Source organism: Perissodus microlepis, chromosome 3, assembly GCF_051167445.1.
Source record: "Perissodus microlepis isolate ML-2025 ecotype Zambia chromosome 3, ASM5116744v1, whole genome shotgun sequence".
Lineage (NCBI taxonomy): Eukaryota > Metazoa > Chordata > Actinopteri > Cichliformes > Cichlidae > Perissodus > Perissodus microlepis.
Window position 1 is genome coordinate 21,477,926 of NC_140463.1, and position 23,835 is coordinate 21,501,760.

The 23,835-nt window shown below is 37.5% G+C and overlaps 1 protein-coding gene across 3 annotated transcripts in view; it reads right to left on the minus strand.

The window, feature by feature from the left end:
• Positions 1 to 6,435: 6,435 nt before the first annotated feature.
• Positions 6,436 to 23,835, minus strand: part of LOC146390492 (uncharacterized) — a 33,272-nt gene continuing 15,872 nt past the window's right edge. For 2 of the 3 annotated variants that reach the window (XM_084923546.1, XM_084923544.1), the window contains exons 10-31: positions 22,478 to 23,138; positions 20,895 to 21,044; positions 20,176 to 20,304; positions 19,510 to 19,548; positions 18,991 to 19,119; positions 18,720 to 18,846; positions 17,798 to 17,968; positions 17,677 to 17,711; positions 15,589 to 15,744; positions 15,358 to 15,492; positions 14,897 to 14,935; positions 14,659 to 14,799; positions 13,836 to 13,924; positions 13,699 to 13,722; positions 12,893 to 13,025; positions 10,602 to 12,737; positions 10,453 to 10,513; positions 9,689 to 9,802; positions 9,328 to 9,606; positions 8,886 to 9,002; positions 8,661 to 8,782; positions 6,436 to 8,580 (exon numbers count right to left, since the gene is read on the minus strand). In XM_084923546.1, the coding sequence (XP_084779672.1) occupies positions 8,506 to 8,580; positions 8,661 to 8,782; positions 8,886 to 9,002; positions 9,328 to 9,606; positions 9,689 to 9,802; positions 10,453 to 10,513; positions 10,602 to 12,737; positions 12,893 to 13,025; positions 13,699 to 13,722; positions 13,836 to 13,924; positions 14,659 to 14,799; positions 14,897 to 14,935; positions 15,358 to 15,492; positions 15,589 to 15,744; positions 17,677 to 17,711; positions 17,798 to 17,968; positions 18,720 to 18,846; positions 18,991 to 19,119; positions 19,510 to 19,548; positions 20,176 to 20,304; positions 20,895 to 21,044; positions 22,478 to 23,138 (5,062 nt within the window). In that variant the 3' untranslated portion in view covers positions 6,436 to 8,505. The remainder of the gene's footprint in view (positions 8,581 to 8,660; positions 8,783 to 8,885; positions 9,003 to 9,327; positions 9,607 to 9,688; positions 9,803 to 10,452; positions 10,514 to 10,601; positions 12,738 to 12,892; positions 13,026 to 13,698; positions 13,723 to 13,835; positions 13,925 to 14,658; positions 14,800 to 14,896; positions 14,936 to 15,357; positions 15,493 to 15,588; positions 15,745 to 17,676; positions 17,712 to 17,797; positions 17,969 to 18,719; positions 18,847 to 18,990; positions 19,120 to 19,509; positions 19,549 to 20,175; positions 20,305 to 20,894; positions 21,045 to 22,477; positions 23,139 to 23,835) is intronic. The other variant, XM_084923545.1, reaches the window with a different exon arrangement.

A 23,835-nucleotide genomic window follows, 5' to 3' on the forward strand; every position in this document is an offset into this window, starting at 1 on the left:
TTTGAATTAACTGAAGCCGGTAAAGAGAAGAGTGTTGGAGGCCCGAGTAGAGGGAGTTACAGTAGTCCAATCTGGATGTGATAAATGCGTGGATAAGCTTTTCAAGGTCCTTTAAAGGAAGGAATGGCTTTGCTTTAGATATCTGACGCAACTGGCAAAAGCTGTTTTTTACCACAGTGGAGACCTGTTTCTCAAGTTTAAAAGAGCCATCCAGGAACACTCCAAGGTTCCTTACAGTGAGCGAGAGATGGCTAGCGAGAGGGCATAGGGCATCAGCTAACTGGTCTAGCGGAGTGTGACTACCAAAGACTATGATTTCGGTCTTATTCTCGTTCAATGTAAGAAAATTATGTGATAACCAAATTTTAACTTCATGCAAACAGTTGAACAGAGGTTGCAAAGAAGCAGACACATTGGATTTCAGAGGTGAATAAATCTGGATATCATCAGCATAACAGTGAAAGGAGATGTTGTATTTTCTAAAAATTAATCCCAACGGCAACATGTACAAAGAGAAAAGAGGAGGACCGAGCACGGACCCTTGAGGCACACCACAATAAATAGGGGTAGAGGCCGAGGAGTGTTGCCCCATAGCAACAGAGAACGACCTCTCTGAGAGGTAGGATTTGAACCAAGTTAAAACCGTACCTTTGAGACCAACAATATGTTCCAATCTTGATAAAAGAATGTTGTGGTTAACCATGTCAAAAGCAGCAGTCAAGTCAAGTAAAACTAAAACCACGGAATAGCCAGAGTCAACAGTTAAAAGAAGATAATTAAAAACTCTAAGTAAGGCTGTCTCTGTGCTGTGGCGAGGTTTAAAACCAGACTGAAACTTTTCATTAATACCATTTGCATCTAAAAAGGCCTGAAGTTGTTTTAGAACTACCTTTTCCAATATTTTGGAAATAAAAGGGAGTTTGGAGATCGGCCTGTAGTTACAGTTTGACTAACATAAAATAGCACTTTACGCCATCAAGGTGAAGAAGATGCTGTAGGCCTAAAATACTCTCTACATCACAGGAGGAGTATCTGAAAGTCATGTCACTAAGAAAGGGAAAAAAATGCAGCCATGGTATGGGCTCAAAATGTGGTCATAAATATTTTGGGTAGTAGGTAGGTAGGGTAGTTTTGGGGTAGTGTTTTGGAAATGACAGTCTTCACTACAAAGCTTTCTTCGTTATGAATTAGCATACATGTTTTTATTGAACATTTGAAGAACTAGCAAAAAAAACCAGAAACTCTTGTAGAGGACAGAAACGAGATAGAAACGTTCAAAAAAACGCCCCTCCGACAGCCAAACCCATCTGTTCTCAGATTGGATTGTTACATTTGTGATTGACATGACATTGACCAATCAGATGAAAGGAAGAAAAATAGGGTCAAAATTTGTACTTGTAACTTGCAGAGATTCACACGTTGTTGTTTTTTTGGCTAAGTCCACACACAAATCTTTTTTATGCACTGTGGGATTATAATATTATCTTATGCTATGTTATACCCCTAATTAAAGATTGTGAAATTGTTATGTAGTTTTAGTTTGCATTATTCTCCTGAATTAGAAGAAGGTGATAACTATTACATTTGTTAAATTGATTTGTATTAAATTAGACTGCTGATTTATTGTGAATGAATGATATTGTTTTATGATGCATTATACTGCTGAGTTATAAGAAATACTGTTTTCAGAGAGTCATCGCCTTACTTGTCTGATTAGAAAAGAACAGAACATACTGCACAGGAAGCCATGGTCATAACTTAGGCTCACTGAGAGAGAGAAAGAATGTGGATGTTTGGGTTTTTATGACTAGGTGGGGGCCAACAGAGGCTATAAGAGGTTGAGTCACCCTCCACCATTTTGAGACTTGCATGTCTCCATCCGGATGGTTTATGCTCATAAAGTGTTGAATTGTATGGAATAAAAGATTGCTGATTAAGCATTTATACACCGAGTATTGTCCTTCCTTCAGCCAAAGATCGAAAGAATTGGGAGGATTTAACAGCACACACACAAATTCTTTTTACACATACAAATCTTTTTTACGCACACACAAATTCTTTTTACACATACAAATCCTGATTTACAAGTACCAAACTTATTTACAAGTACAAAATATTTATGACCACATTTTGAGCCCATACCTATGCTTCAAAGATTCTAATGGGGGTTGTGAGTAGAGCAGGGTAAAACAGATTTGTCTTAGATTAAATTAATGGTTGATTATATTTTGTTGTTGTAACTGCAGATTACATTTTCATTGACCACTACTTGTTGCTTATATAATTACAGCATACAACATGTAACAATTATGTAGGACTGCTTTCTTCCATTCTGTCTCAGAGTCATGCCAAAAAACTAGTTCATGCATTTATTACTTTTAGGCTGGACTGTAATTCATTATTACCAGGATGCCCTAACTCCCTGAAAAGCCTTCAGTTAATCCAAAATGCTGCAGCAAGAGTACTGACAGGGACTAGAAAGGCGCTGTATAAATGAATTAATAACTAGTAATTCAATGGTTGCTGGATGTCAGAAAAATCAATTTCTTGTCCTTTACCCTTTTCCATTCCTTCCATTTTATTTATTTAGTTTGGTCTGTTCAAATATTTTACTTCTGTTAATCATTTTTCATCCACTTTTATGTGAAACTTTTCCTTTTCTGAGTATTTTATAAGTATCTCCACTTTGCGAGAGGTGTGTGTCAAGAAGAAGAATCAGGCTCAAGGACAGTTACAGCGGAATTTTAACCCCTGTGTGCTGTTGAGACGATACAGAGAAGCAGTAAGAAGTAGCTACAGCCAAGAGTAACATGTGTAGCCAGCAAGAAGTTGACCTGAGCACCAGGCTGCCTGAGGGGAGGGGTGCAGTTAGGCACCGCAGTTATATTAAAGGAAGGTTATTTTATTTGTCAAAGTAAAAAGTAAAACACATGAATATAGATCTAATAGAAACTCTATTTTAGGTCACATATTTTAGAAATATTGTATTTATCTCACAACACACAGGGTGTTTTGAGCACAATCATATTAAAGTTTAAAGATGAAAGCTGGTCACGTGTGCTGAGATTGTACTAAAAGCTCTCCACATACAGCTTTTTTGTCTCAGAGCACAGTGGAAGATAAAGCGCACCTGCACCACTCAAGGCCTTCTCGTGGCAGAAGGATGGGCTAATTGGCCCGGGATACATAAATTAGTGGGGCCTTGTCAAGGACTCATCAGAGACAGACCTATATGGAAATAGGGAGTACCGGATTTTCAGAAAATGTGCCAGAGTAGTCCAGGGAAAGCCTGTTAGACTCTTCTCAAAAAAATAAGAAGCCCTGAGAATTCTGAAGCTGCTGCTGGTCCGTTTTCAGTTGTGTTTGAGTCTGTTTGTTACAGCAGCAGTGCAGTTTTAACAGCATGTCTCAGTTTTCTTACATGACCAAGTGCTGCTGCAGTAAATGAAAGAAATCTGTCAGCATGACTCTTTTGACTTAAACTGTGAGAAATAAACATAAATTTACAGAAACTGTTCTGGTAATCATTGACCAGACTGTTATGTAATTATAAGCGGCAACTTTTTTAATTCACAAAAAATACTTTTTTAACAGTGTACAAACTAAATAGAAACTTCTGGTTGAGAGAAAAAAATCGTGTTTTTTCACTATTTTTATTAACTTTTTTCTAATTGTTTATCCGCTACTTAATTAATTTGGTCATCAGTGATGCCTTTATCAGCTGTAATATCATGAAAATACTGAGTCGACTCTGGGTATTTGCAATTTGGTCTTCAGGTCCAGTTTCTGACACAACCACTTATTTTGTCCTGAGTTGCATGACACTCACTGGCATCTTTTTTGAAAAAAGTCATTGCTCCCTCTGAGGAAATAAAACATCCTGCTTTTTTCTTTTAGCAGCAGTCTTCTCTTAGAACATCTTCATGCCACACTGGATTTTACTCTGAATGCTTTTCACCAGTTTGTGACTTGTCCCACATGGAGCAACAGGACAATTGACCTACTGTATGCTAATGTGAGAGATGCCCCCACTAGGGAAGTCAGACCACAACCTGGTCCACTTAGTCACAGTACATACCCCTCATCCAAAGGCAGCCTGTCACAACATGCTCCATTAGGAGATGAACCCCAGAAAAGGAGGATGCTCTGAGAGACTGCTATGACACCACAGACTGGGATGTGCTTCTGAGCCCACATAGTGAGGACATAGAGGGGGCGACACACTGTCTGACGGACTTACTCACCTTTTGTGTGGACGTGGTTGCCCCTGCTAAGACAGTACAGTGTTATCCTAATAACAAATCGTGGGTAACACAGGAAGTCAAATTTGTCCTCAACATGAAGAAGAGGGCCTTCAGAAGCAAAGTGAAGGAGGAGCTGAAAGCAGCAATCCGGGAGGTGAAACGCTGCCTGAGGGAAGCGGGGGGTGGGTGGTGGTGGTGGGGGGGGGGGGGGGGGGCGCTGTGGAGAAGGCTAAGGAACTCAACAACCTCTTCAACAGGTTTGACCAGAGCACACCCCCCCCACCACCACCACCCTCACCTTTACACAGCCCTCTCCCCCTCGATTCCCCCCTCCTCCAACCTCTCTCTCAACATCATGACACCCCCCCCTTCCAATCCACTCCCAGTGTAACAGTTGACCAGGTAAGGAGACAACTGAGGAAGCTTTGCCCCAGGAAGGCAGCAGGCCCAGACAAGGTGTGTCCTAGGATGCTAAAGGGGTGTGCTGCTGAACTTGGGGAGCCGCTACAATGAGTCTTCAACCTCAGCCAACGACTGGGGATAGCGCCCGCCCTCTGGAAGACATCTTGCATTGTCCCGGTCCCCAAAAAGAACCGGCCCAATGAGCTGACTTCTGACCGGTCGCACTGACATCATATCTTATGAAGTCTCTAGAGCGGCTCTTCCTCAACCTCCTTCGACCACAGATACAACATGCCCAGGATCCAATACAGTTCGCCTACAAGGTGGATGTCGGAGAAGGGCGATGCCATCCTGTACCTCCTACACAGAGCCCACTCACACCTGGACAAGGGAAAAGGCACGGTCAGGGTCCCGTTTCTTGGCTTTTCCAGTGCCTTTTAATACAATCCGGCCCTGTCCAGGTCCAGACCATGTCCACTGCCGGTTTAGATAGAGGGAGAGGAGGTGGTGGTGGTCAACACGTACAAGTACCTCGGGCTGCGGGTGGACAACTGGACTGGTCATGCAACACGCAGAACCTGTGCAAAAAAGGCCAAAGCAGACTGTATTTCCTCAGGGGGCTGAGGTCTTTTAACATCTGCAGGAAGCTCCTGAGGATTTTTTACCAGTCGATGGTTGCTGGAGTACTGTTACATGTGGCGGTGTTCTGGGGGAGCAGCACAGCAAAGGAGGACTTATCCAGGCTGCAAAAACTAATCAGGAAGGCTGGCTCTGTGGTCAGCATGAAGCTGGACACTCTGGTGATAGTGGCAGAGAAAAATTGGAAATTATGGACAATGCTGGGCACCCTCTGCACACGATCATAAACAACCAGAGGAGTCTGTTCAGTGACAGGTTGCTTCTCCCAAAGTCAAGGACAAACAGATTTAAAAACTCCTTTGTCCCACACACCATCAAACTGTTTAACTTCTTGCTGGAGGGGAGAGAGGGGGGGAACAGGAGGACAAAGGAGGGCAGAAACAACTCATTTGTAGTGCCCTTTTCACTGTGCAATATTTTTTCTATATTCAATGGTGTAATAGACTCAAAATAGTTGAAATGTGCATTTCCCTGGTATTCCTATTCCTACTTATCGCTATTATATACTCTGTATTTATATATGTGTATATATGGTATATTTCTATTCTTACATCCTTTTGCAGCTTCTGTTGGAGCTGTGCTACTGGAAACAGAATTTCCCAGAGGAACCCACCTGAGGGATTAATAAAGTTTTACCGGATATATCTAATTTAATCTCTTTCTCTATGAAACACCTCGAAGTAAACGTAGTTCCTTGTTTGCAGATTGCAGATAAGGAGCATGAGCATTTCCATTTAGTGATTAACTAACATACACACATGAATCCAAGAATGTGGCAGTTACTGTCCATGAGTGCTGTTTTGTGTAATGAACATTTTACACACACACATTAGAGAATTAGGCCCTAAACAGTCAAAGAAAGTCAGATTAACAAGCTGTTTTCTTTCAAGGCATTTAGAATATTTTTCTTTTAGTCTCAAAAATACTTAAGTAAATAATTAAATAAAATAAATACCCCAATAAATAAATAACTACACCTGCACATATTCCACTGACCATAATCATGCTACCTTTTTTTTATCCTCTTGATAGTCACAAATCTGTCACTTATTGAGTCAAGCATGAGCAAATAAGGTGAAGTTACTTTTGTCATATGAGGTCATTCTGAAGAGCTTACTCTGTGCTGCAATAACCAGATGAATACATGGAAAAAAAATAACAACATTTTATTGTTCAGTGTGCAAGTGCATTTTCATTCTGTTACATTTGAAACACCTGAATATATGTCAGAGCAAAAAAAAAAATTACATTCCAACTTTTTCTAAAGACACACTTAACATAAATATTTATTTATTATTTCTGTTACTCCAATAGAAATAATAATTTCTGTAAGTTTTCCATTAGGTAATTAGCCCATTTATGCAAATAAATGCTATACTTTTTTTCTACACACTACACTACAATCACAGTCTAAAAAGTTGCAGTCTACAAGGCAGATGGATGAAGGCCGTGGCTCACATCACAACCCGTATCATAACACAAAATGTGAATCCTCACGTGGAATTGAAATGCATTTGTTTACTCACCACTTCCTCAGTGGGAGACCGCAGCCTGGTGGCTTAATGATATTCAAAGCTGTAAAGTATCTCCAACATGGCTCCCTCTTCCAGCACAAATATGACAAAATTATACTCGAAAAGTGGAAAACTTGAGATTACCCAGCCAGTCTGCTCAGAAATCATCTAACAGTGAACTCTGACAGAACATCCTCCCACACACACACACACACACAGACACACTCTCTCTTCCCACATGCTCACTCACTCACACTCACACGTGTGGGGTGTTGACCTTGAACTGCTGACCCTCTCTCTGGAATCATCTCTCCAAGTCTCCTTCATAAATCTTGCATGCCTAACATAAGCGGAGAACACTGCACTGACATGAGTGACATGTTAATTATTGTTTCTTATTGTTATATGTTAATTATTGTGTAACCCAAATAATTTTTCTTTTTCGCAAACACTTTTGAACAAGTTAAGAGACATTACAAAGTTAACAAACATGGACCCCAAGATTAATTTACTGTAAGAAGCAATCTTAACAGCAAAAATTACAATACTGGCAAAATGTATTTTTTCTTAAATCACATTATGACATATCATTAATGTCATCTGAAGGAAAAAAATATTGACCTCCAGGGTCAATTTCAAAATCTCACGTCACCACGTTCTCAAGTCATCACATTCACAAACTTGTGTGTCCATGTCGGCAATAGCCCATCAACCTTTTACGGCAGATTACTATTGCTATTAATGTTACAAACATAAATAATTTTCATATTTCGTAACATATGCTTGAGCCTTTGCTCAAACTGTAATCCAAATGATTATTTAAAACATAACAGTGTCTGTAATTAATACTAATTATTATTACTGGTATAGTCATGCAATGAAAGCAATCAGAATTATTTTTGACCAAATATAAATAACTGGCATAGAAACGGAACCAGCCACCCTAGGCATGTAATCTCTCTAGCGTGTCCTGGGTCAACCCTGAGGCCTCCTCACATCTGAAAACATCTTTATTAAATGCACTCATATTTACACTGTACGTATAGCATTGTAAATAAATCCAAAATAACTTTTGAACACTCATTCGTCCATTGGTCTCTCATCAGCATGTGCAGCATAATAATCAGATTTTGCTGAGCCAGAGTGTAAAAAAAATATCTATCTTATTATTTTCTTAAGTAGGCCTACTTTAATTTAGAATACATGGTTCCTGGCCATAAACACACACACACACACACACACACACACACACACACACACACACACACACACACACACACACAACCATATTTTTATGACAATATGGTTTTAAACATAGGCAAGGTTATTTACCATAGACACAATTATCTACTGTTAAATTCAAAATGGCTTGAAGAAGTTTAAGGCCTGTGTTATTTCCAGGTTTTCCTGAGACTAGGAACAGAAATGTTTTTTTTGGCATTCACTGATTGTAAACTCTAAATCCTTCATGGTAAAACTGTCGACACTGTTATACACTGAGGTGCCTAAAGAAGAACATCTGAAGTAAACAGTCAGAACTGCAGCGTTGTGCCAACAAATCAAAGATGTCACTCCGCAATTTACCTACTTGACAGCTTTGGCTTCTTATCATTTTGCCCTTTATTTCTCAAAGTAAACAAAAATCTAGCTGTCAAAGGAGATAGCGGCCATATTTAAGCATGGGCTAAATAACCACTCATTAACAATTAGACCGAAGAGGAGTCTTGAGACTTTCTCGTTGATGTTCTTGAAGCTGTTTGTCCAAGTGTCTGGTGATGTTTCTGAAAAAAAAAAAAAGGTTATAAAAGGGAAGCAAAACATCTTTTTATCCATTCAGTTTTGTGTATGTGTTTTTGCATACCTGCAGGTTATTGTAATGTCTCTGGCTTCTACAGTGTAGGTCTTTGGCAGTGCTCGCAGCTACGTAGAAAACTGAGCACAGGCTACATAAATACCCCGTTTTAGGGACAACATGCTCTTGACCTGATAAGGAACAGAAAAAGGAACAGAACGTTACAAAAAAAAAAAACTGAGTAAATCTCTGGAACTAAACAGATTTTATTTATTATTTGTGTTTGTTTCTCACCAAGCGGGATGCTGGGGTTAAAAGGCGGCAGGTCCAAGTTATCAGTGACACAAGGAGACTGAGAGCGAGATCGCTTTGCTTCAGGTTCGACAAGATCACTTCTTTGTTTCCTAAAAGCTGAAGAAGAAGAAGAAAAAAACTGTCAACAAATCCTTTAAACCTGTCAACAAATTATTTTGCAGCTATTGCAGAAACTAATTCAAAGGTATTAATTAAAAAATTTGCTTTGTACTGTAACACTGAAGTATTAACTTTTTTTTCCCCAAACAAAAATGACAAATTTCAGTTGTTCCAAATTCTTCTATCTGATTATGACAGAAAAAAATACTGGCAACCAGGAAAGCTGCAACTTTATAATTTTATCCACTTCAAAATTGATTTTTAGAACGATGCATTTAAAATCAGCTCGGTGTGAATTGTGAGCAAAAACAGTTCCTTGAACCTTTACGGGCGGTCCTTCTCTGTCCTTGCTTCTCCTCTCCTAGTCTCTGGCTATCAGCATAGTCAGAGCTGGACTGCTTCCCAGCAGATGTGGTTTCCATACTGGATTGTCTATCTGCTTCCTCCAATTTCCAAATCTCTGTTTGGCCTTCACTTGACAATCCAGACACCACTTGGTCCGGGGATGATAAGAGTGATAACGAATCAAGTGAAGAGGGAGGCAGTGATTCTGTTCTCTCATCTTTTGTGATTTCTTGCTTCAATCTAGTAGATTTTCTCACTACAGGAGAAAACAATAAATTCCTTTAGTTTCATGTTGGTCTGACATGAGTATGTAACAGATGTAGTTGTTTGTGTGTTACCATGTGTCTGTCTTGTTCTCTTCTTGGCTTGACCGCTTGTCCTGGTTGTTACCACTTTTTCTCTTTCAGCAATCTCCCACAGTTTATCAACCGTTACAAAGCTCCCATTCCCCTCTAATGCATGAAATCAAATAAAGACTCAAATTAAAACTGAAACCTTTTATTTTCATAACAGAAAACACTGTCCTATAGGTGTGCCACAGAGTACTACTCTGGGACTACTATTTTATTTCTGTAAACAAATTATTGTTAATTTTCAGTGAAAATAATGTTTAACTTTATGCTGAAACTGTTATGTATAGTGAAAGAAAGTTTCTGACTTACATTAACTCTAAAAACAGAAATGTTTCGTAGCTCCCAAAACGTTCTCTGAATTTCAATTGCAAGTTACTTTTATTATAATCTCATTTTTCTTCATTTACTTCCATTAGTTTCACATTGCAGATGGCAATAAGAAAAATAATAAGAATAAGCAATACTTTATTTATTCCATATCTGGGAAATTCTTTAAACTGACTTAAAATGCAAAAGTAAAGTAAGATCTTCAAGAAGATCTAGTCTTCCTTTTGGGCTAATTGCCTATGACTTTCCATTAATAAATATGTCAACAATAACCCAGTGTTTAGATAATTAACAGTTATTCAAAGTATTTATCTGGAAGTTTTTGAAATTTCCCTGCAAAAGCAGTCTTGATTTAAATACAGAATATAACAGACCTGTGCCATCATCATGTTTGCAGTAAGCAGATGTTGAACTTTTCTCACCTTCATATTCAGTTGCTTTCTCCTCCCCGTCATCACCTGCTTCATCTATAGTCACAAAAGCCTACAACAAGACATGCAAAATATTTTGCATTAAAGTTTAAATTATCACTACAAATAAAAAAGAGCACATGTTTAAAGAGCAACTTTACCTCTGGGTTTGAGGACTCCAGTGATTGATTATCTTGGCAGTCTGACACAGACGGCAGAGTGCCTTTTTCATCATCTATAGTTGACTCTTCTGTACTCTGGTCTCTGGTAAGCTGATCATCGGCTATCTCATCCTCAACAGAGTCAAGAATTTGATATGTGTCCTCTTCAACAGCTACTTTATCAGACGGATCATCTTTCAGTGGATTTCTTTTTATAGTTACTTTCTTTAGTCTTCCTCTTTTTGCTTTTTCTGTGAGCATAACAGAATCATCCGAGTCCAATATTTTATAAATATTGTCCTCCTCATGTAGGTCTCTTATGAAGTGACTTCTTCTTGTTGCCGTGCTCTCTTTTACAGGTCCTTTCTCTTTTGTCTTTGGAGTTCCCTCCTTGTTTGGCGCCAGTGAATCTCTGGCAGGTGTAGGTCTGCTTCTTGTTCGTATCTTGTCTTTTTTCAAGACTTCTTTGGTTGTTCTTGTCATGATGGTTAGTGGGCCGCTAGAAGCCTTGTTCTCAGTGGAGTATAAAATCTCATACTTAGCATCCTCTTTTCCATCACGTTTGTTAAAAGGCTCTGTTAATGTCTTTTTATCATTGTTTCTTCTGACAGACCTTCTTCTACCAGAACTTTCTATAGAAGAGTCATCCTGAATCGATTTATCTTCAACAGAATCTACTATCTCATAGACCATCTCCTCAGCTGCTTTATTGACCTTCTTGATGGTGCTGTCATTTCTCTCAGTCTGGGTCTGTTTCTTTGATGATTTGCCCTTCTCTTCACCCTTAGATGTTCTGTTTTCTGGTCCACTCCTCCTTGGGGATCTATAAACTCTTTTAGCTTCATCATTTTTCTTTGTTCGTTTTACATTCTTGTCAGCTTCTAACTCTGTGTCTGTGGTCACTGGCTCATCTTCCACAGAATCAATTACCTGGAATGAATCATCCTGTTCTTCTATGGCTTCTGTTTTTGATTTAGATACTTGGTCTCTGAGAGTTTCCAGTGTCTGGTTGTCTTCTTGTATTTCAATCTGAGCCTCAATTGAATCCAAAAGCTCAAAGCCTTCTTGTTTAGTGTCACCCACTGAGGAGCCTCTGTTGTCCTGCTTTTCTAAAGTTATTTGGTCAGGATCTTTGGAAACTTTAAAAGATTCTTGTAAAATCAATTCCTCTTTTTCCCCGCTTCCATCTCCACTGGTCCTTGGAGTTTGGTTCCCACTTGAATCCAACACTTCATTTTTATCAGCTGAATCTTTATCAGAATTGTCATCTCCTGTCATTTCCTCAGACAGCTTATTTACTGTGGAACCTTCATCTTTGACCAGATGACTGTCCCCTTCAACTGTAGTTTTTTGGTCTTCTGTAACAATTTCTAACATATGGAGAGAAGCATCTGTTTCCATTTTACTGGAGCCCTCTGTGCAGACCTCATAGTTTCTCTCAAGCAGTCCATGTACTTGCACAAGTCCAGCTGAGTCAGTTTCCGTGTCGTTATCTTTGTTCCTGTCTTCAATTATCTGCTTATCACTTTTCTCATTGAGTGAATCAAGGATTTGGTAATTTTCATCATCCCCCTCATCCTCTTGATGTTTGACATTATCCTTTTTCCTGTCTTCTCTTTTGTTTTTCTTCAACTCTTTTGTGTCATCCTTAAAATCGGTTAGATCAGTCTCTACTGTTGCTTCAACAGCTACTGTTGATGCCATCTTTGATGTACAGGTTTTATAATTTAAGGATGAGGAATTTAGCGTTTCTTCTGGAGATTTGAACTTAGGATACGTTTTCCGATCAGGGGAGGCAGGAAGTGGAATTGACAGTGAAGAACGGGTCTTTCTGACCCTAGAAGAAAAGGTGCTTTTCTCAGTGGTTTCAGTCGGCTCAGATAAAGAGGAAAATGAAGAGGCAGAGCTCTTAGAGTCTTTTGAGGACCTTGTTAAGGTCTGTTTTAAGGTAGATGACGCATCTGAGCTTCGCCCTTCTCTTTTCTCTCTGGAGATCTTTTTAGCTAAAGAAGAACGTTTGCGGTTGGCATCTTCTTCTGCTATGTCTTCACCAATTTCATCAATAACAACAAAGTCCTCCATGCTGAAATTTTCATCATGTTGCTCTGAAGACACAATTTCATCTACAAAATCATCCTGTCAATGAAAAGAGAGCAAAGAACAAACTCTGAAGCACTAAAATGGTTGGCTTAATAATCACTGCTGAAATACTTTGTGTAACTTCAACATCCTACATCTTATATTGAAATGCAGTTATAAAAATAAGAAACTTTGCAAATGTTTGCACTAACTTTATCCTCGCTCTGTGTACTGCTTCCTTGAACAGTTCTTGTGAAATTGTGAAATTCAACAAAGTGAGTGTCCAGGTCAGGGTTGGGTGTGTTCTCACTGAAGTCTTGTAGACACTCTTTGAGGCTCTTCAAACTGAAATTAAAATGAAATTTAAAAAAAAGAAAAAAACTATAGTAGAAGCTGTTTAGTTCTCAAAGAATGACTGACTATAAGATGAATTAGTGAAGCAAGAAATGCAACATCCAAGTTCTCAGCTAGTATTCCTGAACAAATAAGAGGTGCGACTTTTTTTTTCTTTTCATTACTGATTAAATGAATCAGTTAACCTCTCCAAAAGTTGATTCTGTTGATCTGGACGTAGCGTTTTCAGAGGGAGAAACGTTTCGTCACCCAATCTTATAACACTTTTATACCACTCAGATGAACAGAATCAACTTTTGGAGATTGACATACCTGGATGATTGAGCATGCATCAAGAAATCATTTAACCTACTTCCAACTGTGCCAAATTATATGAAAAACAAATTTTACTAGACTTTTCTGGTGTAATGTTGTATTGTAATGCAGTGTAGTTTTTAAAAACATTTGTCCAACCAACAAAAAACTAATGGTATTTAGTTATCCACCCACAGTGGCTCAAATGTTCACTGAATACTTGATGATTCATCCTCACGTGCCTCTAAATTTGACTTGTTTTTTTGAGATGAAGCAGTAATCATACTGACAACAATTTATTACTACTGCTGAGATGTTTCGGCTCCCTAAACAAAAAACATAAAGAATAATTACAGGAAACAATACTCACGATTCAATGCGTCCAACTTTGCTCCTGTATAGGAGAAAAAAAGGAATGGGTCAACTCAAGAATAAGTAAAGACAAGCCCAATCTTATAGACTCTTTTAAATACCGTATTTGTATTTATCTTGCCATAACAAACATACCAAATCTTGTTCATAGCTATGTAGTCTCTTGAGAAGATATTCTCCAACACTTTTGTTACACCACTGGATTCAGCCATTTCAATGTATATCTGAGGTAGAAGAAGAGAAAGAACCAAAGGAGGAAAAATTAAAACAAGAATAAAATATATGTATCTAGCCAAATAGGAAGGTATTACAAACACAGGCCTTTGCTAAAGTAGGTAGGAACATAACATTTGGCAGACAGTCCCGTATTTTTTAATTCTTTAAGAATTAAAATGGATGAATAAAATTTAAGAGCAGCAAAATTATTTTGCTTATCATGTTTTTTGTTGGCACATTGTTCTTCCTCTTGCAGCATTAAAAATCAGAACTTTCAACAGTCTTTCATTTTGTGCATGCTGTCACAGCATTATTACGTTGAGAAGAACTGCTGGTCTCTTATGCAGAAAAAACTGACAATTTCCTAAAGGTGCATTTGCAGAGGTGTTCAGTACCACAAAACCCTTTGCACAAATTTGTCCAAAACAAATGGATTCAAATTGGTCTCAATAAGATGCTAATAATCCTTAAGCTTACATACTTTTGCCTATCAAAATTTGTGTAACAATTAATTAAAATATGATGAGGTTCTAGGTCACATTTATGCACCCTTGTAATGTATTTCGCATCACAGGTTTCACCAGCTTTACTGATTTACCTTTTTGAAAATTACATTTAGGACTTTCTGAATATTTTACAGCTGGTTTGAACAAAACACAGCAGAAAAAGATCTGCAGACACTGACAATTGCTGTGCTCTACACTAAAATGTAAAATAAATGCTACCGTTTGCACTATCGTACCCTGTTGGCAAGCGGCAGGAATCTGACAAAAGAAGCAAAGGATGCCACCACGTCCACGACCATTGTGACAAGGGGCATCAACATTTCAGTGGTCTCCACACACAGCAGTCGCTCCTCCAGAGAGTCTGAATCTGGAATGTGCTGAAAAACAACCAAGAGTTGTTGTGAAGGATGTGGGAAAAACAAAAAACTGCAGCTTTACATCAAAACAGATTTATTCAGGTGACGAGAGACTTACAGCATTGCTCCATTGCATCATGGTTCTGTACATTGTCTCCTGTGAAAAGATTAAAAGACAAATGTTAAAATTTTAAAGAAAAATGTTATCGCGTATTGTTTTTAAATTCATAAATATACAACCAAACTTGTGATCAGAGTAATTTCTAAAGGGTGAAGAATAAATATAAGATGTTGTTTCATAATTAAACCTTATTTAATGCTGATTCGTGCATTATGCATTTATTGACAATTACTGACACTTATCGACGGATTATTAAAGTTCAGTCTCTGACAAAAAAACAAAAACAAAAAATTAAATAAAAAATAAAACAAAAAAAATATATATCTTGGTATTAAAATGTGACAAAGTATCATTTCAGTAGGATCAATTATAGTATCCAAAATTCCGAAATGTGGGGTTGCTTGGGAAAAGCAAGATGGTATCGTGTTGATCAGTTAAGCTTTCCCCAGTTTCCATACCTGACTGGTCCCAGGATGCATGTCCTGTAACACAAAATGGATGTCGAGCACCCGGCCTCCAACAGAAATTGGATTTTTAATGTGATCTTGGACAAAATCACAGCACGCATTCCAGTCACTGAAAAACACAAAAGCCTGGAGGCAATTCAAGAAGGAAAGATTAAAGATCATGACAAAGTTCTATAAATATGAAATATCTGTTTGTATCAGTCTGCAGCAGCTACTCCTTACCCTCCGCTGCAGAGGTATTACTATCAAGTTGTAGAACAGTACAGTATCCAGGAAATAATGCTGCACCAGCCTGGTGACGTCCTCGTACTTGTAGTTTTCTTCTGGCAAACCAGTCAACATGATTGTTGAGAACCTAGAACCTTGAGGCTGAGCTTTCTACAAGACACAAGATTCAAAATCAAAAGAATCTTGAGGGTTAAAGGAAAAGAAGAACTGTAACACCTGTACAATATACTTCCTTTGATGAACTGGTTACATTTCCACCCAGTGTGTGTTTGCACATCAGATATAATTTTGCTAACTTCCTATGCACAGTGGTTGCCGATGGTTAGTTTGGAATATTAAAAGTTACTCGCTCCAAGTTTGGGTCAACTTTAACAATTCAAGACAGTAATTTGCCATGTCAGATAGCTTGCAGGTTCTGTAATATGAGAGCCATGGCCAGCATTAACTAATATAAGCCCTGGTCTCCAGGGGAAAAAAAGTGTATTATCCATATGAGCGTTGAAAGGTGTTGGCTGTTGCCACCTTGTCACAAAAATAGTACTGTGTCTAAAAAGTCTGTTATTGCTTTAAACGTGAAAAAGATTTTTTTGAGGTTGCTTGTAGTTTATACTAATGATGGCAACTTTTCTGCAAACACTCGCCTTTGACTAACCAAGTGGTAATGACGCTTTAAAAAGTATCATGTAAACTTTAAACAGAGACCATTCCTTTCAAAGTAAAAGTCCTGCCTTGCAACTGCAACCAACATGTTTCATAGTTTCATTATGACTACTAGTAAGGGTCAAGTGTTTGTATATACTCCACATATACTACAGGCAACTGTGGCAATTCATTACCAACAAAAGAAATTACAAGGAAGTTTTTTTTATGTAGCACTTGTGGAATTGAACAAATTATTTTACTGCTACAATATAATCTACAGCATTAGCATTGCCTTAACAATATAACAGATAGCTTTAAGAGGGCCTTCAGATGTTTAAACATACAGGCACCATATTAACCTTTATTCCAGGTGCAGTTATACCTATTTGTGCAAAGTGACTTAGAGCTATGGAAGGATTGCCTACAAGCTTACAAAACATACATGACTCAAGTTATTCATTATTATCTTTTATTCATTTATATCTTTTTTATTAAGCTTTGAGTAGTGACATTTGATTAAAGCATTTATTCAATATATTCCGTATATAGTTTCAGTTAGATTGGTATACATATGAGAGTGGCTTCTGTCTGGTAAAAGGTTATGAGCTTTAGTTGGTGAGGTGAGAGGTGAGACAGAGTGCAATTGAGGTCGAGACACACACACACACACACACAGTAGGTAGAATCATATTTAGGTAAGAGTTCAGATATATTTTGCTTGTAACTGCATTTTGTGCCTGCATAAGTGACACATTGTTGCAGGACGTGCGTCTGATGTTCCAGAGATAAACGAGAGCAAGACGAGCTACAGGAAACACATGGCGTGGAGACGGAGACAATGTTCTTTTCAAATGTGTCAAAAGTCACTAACAGAACATTTGTGGTTTTGAAACTCATGCATGTGTTGTATCTGCTTAACGCAAGAGGGGGCGTAATAATACCCTGATGATATAAAACAACTGCTTCTGTATTGTTAGGAGGAGATCGACGCTGATTGTGTAACAGTGTTCATCTCCCCACGCGTGTGTTCATTAAAATCATCGTTTGACCTAACCCTCCTGGACCAGTGTTGTTTTGTATCCCTCCTCAATATCTGAAACGTAACACACTGTATACTTTCCTGTGACTGATTCTACTTAGCAACTGTCTGCAACCTCCAGCAACATTGACCAACCAGTGAGGCAATACACATTTTTCCTAGGGACCAATGGATACCAAGGGTTCCCTATCAGTCTTAAAGCCTGTGTGACTGAGGCCTTAGACAGGACAAGCTTCATTAACATCAGGAAGTCAGGAAAGATCAAATTTTTTATGTTGTGTTAATCCATTCAAAAAAAAAAAAAAATCAATAAGACAAACAAAAGAGTTTGAGACTTGTTAAAATGTGCACATTTAATATAAAAATAAATCAAAATTGATGATATGAAAAGACAAGCTTACCTCAATGTCATTTAGTCCATTGACAGTCAAAAAATCTAGTAATGAAAAATGAATATAGTCACAGTCACTCACACGCTGGATATTTAGGGGTTAAATTCTGCTTTTCAACCATTTCTCTCACCTGGGATGATGAACCAAGGGGAGACGGTAGGGAACACAAAGGGATAAGTGGTCATCGTGACCCAAAATGGTGAAGTGCTGCCCTGTGGAACACCAAAATTTGCTGTTGGGACAACTGCCCCTTCAGTAACATCCTTGGTGTCTGGCAATGCTTTGGATGCCAGTCTGGGTGCTGCACAAGCAAAAATAAAGTGACTGTTTGCTTTAAAATTATCTGAAGAATTGCAAAAACATTGGTGCACAATAGCTGTGTTTTAGTTTCCTTTGTGACAATTATGCTGCGATTATTACCATCACTTTATGGCTTTAGTTTGTTGTTGCTGCTGCTAATCAAATGGTTTCTTTTCCCATAATGCTCATTATGTGTAACTTCAAATTCAACTGGCAAGATACCAAAGACCAAACTCCCTCTGTTGCATCTAGGGGTGCATGTTTACCAGAGTCAATTTAGGGCACCGCACAAAAAAAAAGAAAAAAAAAGAAAAGATAAAATGCCTTTAAATATTTTCTCTCAGAGTTCTGAAGTTAAAGTTATATTTCTGACAGAAAAAGTCAGAATTTGAAAAGAAGTCTTGATTAACCCAATTGTTGTTTTTTTCAGCAGCCCTAATTCTGTTTTGAACTTATCAGTGTGTGCACATTTATCATTGCTTTTTACTTTCAATTAGGCTTGGGTTAAAATATAACAAATTAATAATTATGAGCATTACGAATGAAAATACTTTTAGTGCCCAAATGAATCACAAACACAAAATAACTGATAAAAATTTGTAAAACATTATTTTTAACAGTAAACTAAATTTTTACTAAACTTTATTTAACCACATGTTACCTATGTTTATTGCACTGTGCTACCTAAATTTGTTACAACTTTTGCAAAGTGCAACTTATGTGTATTTTTCTTATTGTCATAAAAAACTTACGTTGCGATGTGCTTTCAATTCGTGGTATTTTCAACCTGTACACCGTGTGGCAAAAGCCCCGTCTGAGGAGGCTGTACCAAACTCCGAGTCGATCAGCATCATAAATTGAATTAAATTCGACAAACACCTGCATAACACATAAAAATATTGGAGATAAGATGCACAGAATTCGCCTAAACATGAATGTCTAGGTAAGTGTGTGTGTGTGTGTGTGTGTGTGTGTGTGTGTGTGTGTGTGTGTGTGTGTGTGTGTGTGTGTGTGTGTGTATACCTTGTTGAGCAAAGGCAGATAGTTTTTCACAGAATCAATCTTTTCCAAAGCTTTTCTGAGATCCTTGGCTTCCCTTTGTGAGATGTTCTTGATGTAGATTATTGCTGATCCGTCATCAGTCATCTCCTGCTTCGAGAAAAAGTACATTTTCAAACTAACCGGAGACACACATACATCAGTACTACTTCTCTCCAACTTAACACGACTGCTGATGGTTTCCAAAGGTTTTAGCACAAGTAAAATATTTTTACGTTCTCATGATATAGTGATAGAAAGATCAAAAGTATTTCATACATTTCAAAAACTTTTAATGACAAATAAATCAAATGCATGCAAATGCATGTAAACATGTATTTATTTATTTGAAAATTAAACAAATTGTATGAAAAACAAAATTTCTGCCACTTCTAAAACTTTTATCCATGGTTTTATAGATTTCATGTGATAAATTGTAAACCACCAGCAGTAATTTTAATTCACATTTAAAAAAAGAGAGTAATTTAATACTATATTACTTACATAAGGCAATTTTTTCATGATAGATTTATAAAATCCAATCTGAAAGAAACAAAGGTAGAAGGTGGCAATGGTAAATATCCAGCTAATGTAAAAAACGAACAAACTTCAGATTCAGTGCATTGAAAATACAATTTTTTTATTTATTTTGTTTTATTTCACAATTTTAAATTGTGAAATAAAACATATTACTGACATTACTTTCTATACTACTTTCTGATTGTAATATATTAATCGAAATCTATATGGCCTAAACAATGTTTTTTTTTAATCCAAGAGATGGCTGAGCTATTATCCTACGTTATCAAAGCATGACAAAAATCTTATTCTTAGGTTGATTAGGTGTCTTCTCCTGTTTTTGCATTTATATATTTTTTAAACCAGATTTCCGGACTCTCAACTTTGCTCAGGCACTACATGAACCCAGACTGAAAAGGTCACACCTAGTTCTACTGATAGACACCATACATTTGTTAATGAAATTTGATTCTGCTCAATGCTTTGAAAACCAGATATAAAATTACTTTCAGTCTAACTTCCTTTAAATAAGAACCATAGAACCAAACCATGGGATGAAGGTCACAGATAATTTATATAAATGCTTTGTTTCAAAATTACATTTTTTAAATGTCGCAATAATATTCAGCAGTATTTTACACTTCTGCTTACTGGATTCATTGGAAGGGCGTAGCTCAAGGGCTTCAAATGAAGTGCAGACTTATTGAGAACAAAGCTGATCTTCTTTGTGGCTCTGATGATGTTTTGCATGTCTTGCACAGTAGGCATGAGCACAAAGGCCTAAAAAGAAAATTTAGAAAACACATTAATTAGTATTCTAATCAGCTACAAGCTCTGATAAAGGAACAAGGAGAGATACAGCCAAAAGAAGTGAAAGTAAAAAAGAAAGTTTCCCAAGTCCTATGAAAAACTAAGTAAACCCTTGGTGCTTTTATAGGAATTAAGAGTACAAGTAGCACTCAGGTGCTGCTAAACAAAAGTGTTCGATTAAATCATATCACTTAGTGGAAGCATTTCTATAAAGTAAAAGTTTATAAAGATTTTACAGGTAGAAGTAAAGAAAAGAAAAGACGGTATTGCAATGACAGCGCCAATGCCCAGACCTTAATCGGATTGAAATGCTGTGGAGGGACTCTAAGAGAGCTGTGCATAAATGAAATTTCTATGAACAGTATTAAGGTTGTAAATAAGAGTGGGCCAAAATTCTTCCAAAACAATGTGAGAGACTGATAGTCATAGAGAAAGTAACTACTTTAGGTTATTTCTGCTAAATCATAGGGTTTACTTCATATATGAAAGGATTCCATAGAGTCCTGTGAAAACTTGTCGCATGTCTGTATATGCAGAGCATTAATAAACCTGGTGCCTACCATGCGCATCTTAGGACTAACGTAGATGTTTTCGTCCAAATATTGAAATCCGAATGGGATGAGTAGATTGGCAACATCCTCTTCTGTGTAGCAGTCAGCATATTCATCATATTTTGGCAGGTAGGTGATTAACAACACTTTATTTGTAAACTGGAAAAAAAGTGATGGTTTGGGTGATTTTAGATTTTTAGATTAAAAAAAGTTGACATATTAATTTTTTTTTACATTAGTACAAAAATACATATAAATCCAGGTCTGTTTAAAAAAATCACTCCTGTTTGTAAAAGCTTTACATTACTTGTACACTCTTCATTGTTTACTGTGTTATGTTCTTATGTTGTTTTCCATCTCCGTATTGAGTAAGTAATGAAGGGATATTGTGACGTAATTATATAGACCATAAAGTTGGGGTAGGTGTAATGAGAGTAATGTGTTTGCAGTAATGAGTAGAGGATGGAAACGCTTTTAGGTTTCACGACAGAGGTAACCAGTGCTACAAAAACCATCTGCAAAGATATAATAGTGTCTCAAAGGTCAAAGGAGTGTTACTCCCTGGGATCAACTTGGAATTTACCTGCGTAATGTAAGCTACATAGGTACATACATAAGGTAGATTGTACTGGACAAGACTGTCTATGTCAGTCTGTGAATCTAAATCTATCCCTCTAGAAGACAATGAACCTTTCATAATGCAATTGTGAAGAGGACTATAAAATATTTAAGCATAATACGAATTAAATGACACCTGTTTTCATTTAATTGGAACACAGGTGGATGAATTGACTAAAAAAAAAAAGCTCAGTATTAACGTTATCTACAGTGCAACTGGCAGTAATTACAGTGCTTAAGGTTTGATGGTGCTGAAACATCCAGTGGCGTCAGCCTTATTGATGTATGACAATGTAGGGGTAATACATTAGACTCTAGACTTCAGCTTTTGATATTAGCAGATTGCCAGATTTGGGATAGAAAATGCCGAATTGGGTGATTGTTTGCTTTCCATTTTCTTAGGTTTTATTACTACTCGGTTAGTAGTTAGCAAATGTTTGCAAACAAGCTGCTATCTGTCATCCAAACTGCACCAATCTGCTACCTACAGGGAAATTGTAAAGAGGTTTTGAGTCAGCACACTCATTGCAGCTGATTTCACCAGGGACCACTCACAAAGTAGTAGTGGAATAAATTTCCCTTGTGAGCATGTTTTATTAATTTATTTATACTATCTGTGCTCAGTGGTTATATCATATCCAATATAGCGGACAACTCTTAGGCTGTCCAAATGATCTCATTTGAGAAACCTGATAACTCTTCTTTCAAAAGCCCATAATGCCATAAGTCCCAGAAGTCCCATAATAATAGCCCATAATAAGTTGTAAGGTCTTTAAAAACCTGTTGATAACCTGTATATTACTACACTTCACACTATTTAGGGTATTTTCTTTGAGTGTCATCTAAGAATGATGAGAGTGAATGTGATTGAACCAATGTATTAAAGAACGAGATGCAACTCCTAACATATTTGTAAAATGGGAGCACATGTTTGAAACTTAGTGATGAATGTAAGTGCTTTAGAGAAAACTTACATTTGGTCTTAGTGCTTTCCTAAAACTTGAACAACCTGAAGTGAACTTTGTGTACATTTCGTCCAGCTTCTCCCCAACAGTCAGGGAGGTAACAGTGGAGTCTCCTGTATTTCCAGACTTCAGTGGTTCTGTGTCTTTTGCCTCAACATTGGCTTTGGTGAAATCCTCCTGCTGCATCATCTCATTGGATGTTAAACTTGTTGTTGCACCAACCTTGTCTTTGTCGTCAGATACCACTGCAGATTCTTGGGCTGCCGTAATCGAGCCTGTTTCTGCTTCAGAAGCCACCACTGAGCACCAGCTTAGCTGAGAGATGGTTTCTGTGACTTTATTTGGTTCAGTAACGTTCGTGTTTGTAAATGTTTCCACCTGGCCTGACTCAGTAGGTGCAACCACAGATTCAATAGCACTGGTTTCACATTCACTGGACTCAACTGTTTTTTCAGAGCCACCATTGTGAGGCAGAACTAAACTTCTGAATGGAAGTTTTGAAGCTGCTTCTTTTGCCTCAACCAACTCCACTCGTCTTATTGAAGGCACATTACTGCTTTTTGCTGTTTTCATTTTTTTTGAAGAAAATGAGACCAACAGAGAGGTAATCCTTCCTGTGGAAGTGGATTCAGTGGTTTGAGGTGCAATAATACCAAACTTGGAAGATTCACTGTGAAGGAAACATGTAAATGGAAAAAAATGAGACAAAAATAGAGAAATACAAGGAAATATTTTGAATGATATGGTCAACTCTGTCAGACAGTCCTTCCTTTGTAAGGCTTTATATCCAAACATATGATTTGCGATCAAACATTTCTGGGAATCAGCAAATAAAATAAAGAATACCTGATTTAAATTTGTTTGTTAGGTGTGTATGGACTGCTGATTTCAGATTACTAAGTGGAAGTCCCATTCAGTCCACTTGCTTTTGTGCCTCTGCTTCACTACTCCGGTGTTTTAAAAAGTAACAATTAAAACCTAAATTTAACTTTGGGGAAGTGTATGAAGTTGCAAGGAGCCACATCTAAAAGTCAGAGATAACAGTAAAGAAATCCCCAACTATTGGATGGCCCCCCAATGAAAAAAAACACAACAGTGGGAAGGAAGAACTTCCCTTTAACAAGAAGAAACCTTCAACAGAACCAGGCTCAGTGAAGGGCAGCCATCTGGTGCTGTTAGGGCTGAGGTCTGATTTGTAATTTTTAAAGACTGATAACTTTTTGATGGCACCTTCTTATACCTGCAGAGTTTATGCTAAACAAACTGTGATCTAAGTTAATAATACTGATTCCTTCCTGTGATTAAAATAAACTTTAAGCACTTTTGGACTAAATATTGATTGTAATAAGGTACAAGTTAAAAAGGAG